The 1483-nt window shown below is 39.6% G+C and overlaps 1 protein-coding gene across 1 annotated transcript; it reads right to left on the reverse strand.

Annotated features, from left to right (window-relative positions):
- Positions 1 to 206: 206 nt before the first annotated feature.
- On the reverse strand, positions 207 to 996 carry LOC131155343 (mitochondrial import receptor subunit TOM9-2-like). The gene has a single exon (XM_058108402.1). It carries the CDS (start codon positions 845 to 847, stop codon positions 521 to 523), a length of 327 nt encoding a protein of 108 aa, XP_057964385.1. The 5' UTR covers positions 848 to 996; the 3' UTR covers positions 207 to 520.
- Between the last annotated feature and the right edge of the window lie 487 nt (positions 997 to 1483).

Here is a 1483-nt window from a genome sequence, read left to right on the forward strand (position 1 = left end):
GTAAAGATTAAATGGGACCTGAATTGGAATGTCTATACAGGTTTCCCACTGTGAACTTTGGGGCAAGAATGATTTTCGAAACTCTCTACATGGACTGAAAATGCCCTCCCTGGTCAGTACTCCTACCACATTAAAATCTTCAACCATACTATTTGAACTTCGTTTTCAGTTCAAAGATCTTTACACCTCAAAAAACAAAAATTCCATTAGCAAAATGTTGTAGGATTTATTAAACCATTAAATGATTTTAAACAGAGCTCACTAAAAATACAGAATTTATAGAAATTCAAAAATACAATATTAAGTCCCCAAATCTCCCCTGGCCGTTGGGGAATAAAACTAACATTACCAATAGCAACTCTCCAATTGAAAAACCCTCTATAACCCTACAATTTTCTATGACTCCATCTCCTAAAAATACAGATCATCGTGATGCAGTAAAACCCAACAAACCCCCGGAAGTCGGAATACAGAAGGGTTGTGATGAAATGCCCGAGAGATAGAAAGAGAGAAGAGAGAGTTACTTGTGCGAGACAACGGGAGGGGTGCCTAGCAGGCTGGCCTGCTGGAGCTCCAGGTCATTCAACTGCTGCTCGCGGTCCATCTCGATGATGAGCGGCACAACCAGGATGAGGAAGGTGGTGCCGGCGATCCAGGCGGCCTTCCCGGTGCTCTTTAGGAGCTTCTTCGTCACGAAGGCGGCGTCGGACGCCACACGCTTACCCTGGTACACAATTGGAGATTGAGAGAATGTTGCGGAAACCTTAGAGAGCACCCCTTGTTGGCTCTTGTTGATCCTTCTCTCTCGCCTCTCCGGTAGACTCACTCCCCCTCTTCGTGACGCCATTGAAGAGAGAGAGAGAGAGAGACCGAGCAGAGTGGGGGAGGCCGTAAGGGCTCAAAAGAAGGAGGCCGTGAGGGTTCAGAAGAGGGTTTATCGTGAACGCCGTGTTTGGGAGCAGGAAACAGAGCGCAAGGGAAAGAACGCTTTGGGGTGCCTTTCGAGTTTAGGGTACCTTTCGATTATAAGGGTACAAACGTATTTTCACTCTATACTAGCCATTATTAAAAATAAAATTTTATTTTTCCATATTTTTCTTTTGTTTCTCTAATATTTTGGAGTTTTAAGAATTTTGACTAAATGAAGGAAAGACAAGAAAAAGAAGGGAAACAAAATGGAAATATTTTTCTCTTTAATTATCAATATTGTTAAAAAAAAAAAAAAAAATTGGTGATATAATTGAAAATTAAGAAAAAATTAAATGTGGAGACATCTAGTAGTTTTATAAGGTCAATAAATCTCCTTATGACCATTGTTTTTTATTAACAACAAATGCTAAATTACTAAAATATCTAAAAAAACAATTAATCCAGTTAAAACATTAATTAATTGGATTAATAATTAGATAGATTTGAGACTCAACATATACTCACCTTCGCATGCATTCTCATCACCCTAGATTGGACCATTGGCAATCTCTTT

This window comes from Malania oleifera, chromosome 5 (genome assembly GCF_029873635.1).
Source record: "Malania oleifera isolate guangnan ecotype guangnan chromosome 5, ASM2987363v1, whole genome shotgun sequence".
In the NCBI taxonomy this organism is placed as follows: domain Eukaryota; kingdom Viridiplantae; phylum Streptophyta; class Magnoliopsida; order Santalales; family Ximeniaceae; genus Malania; species Malania oleifera.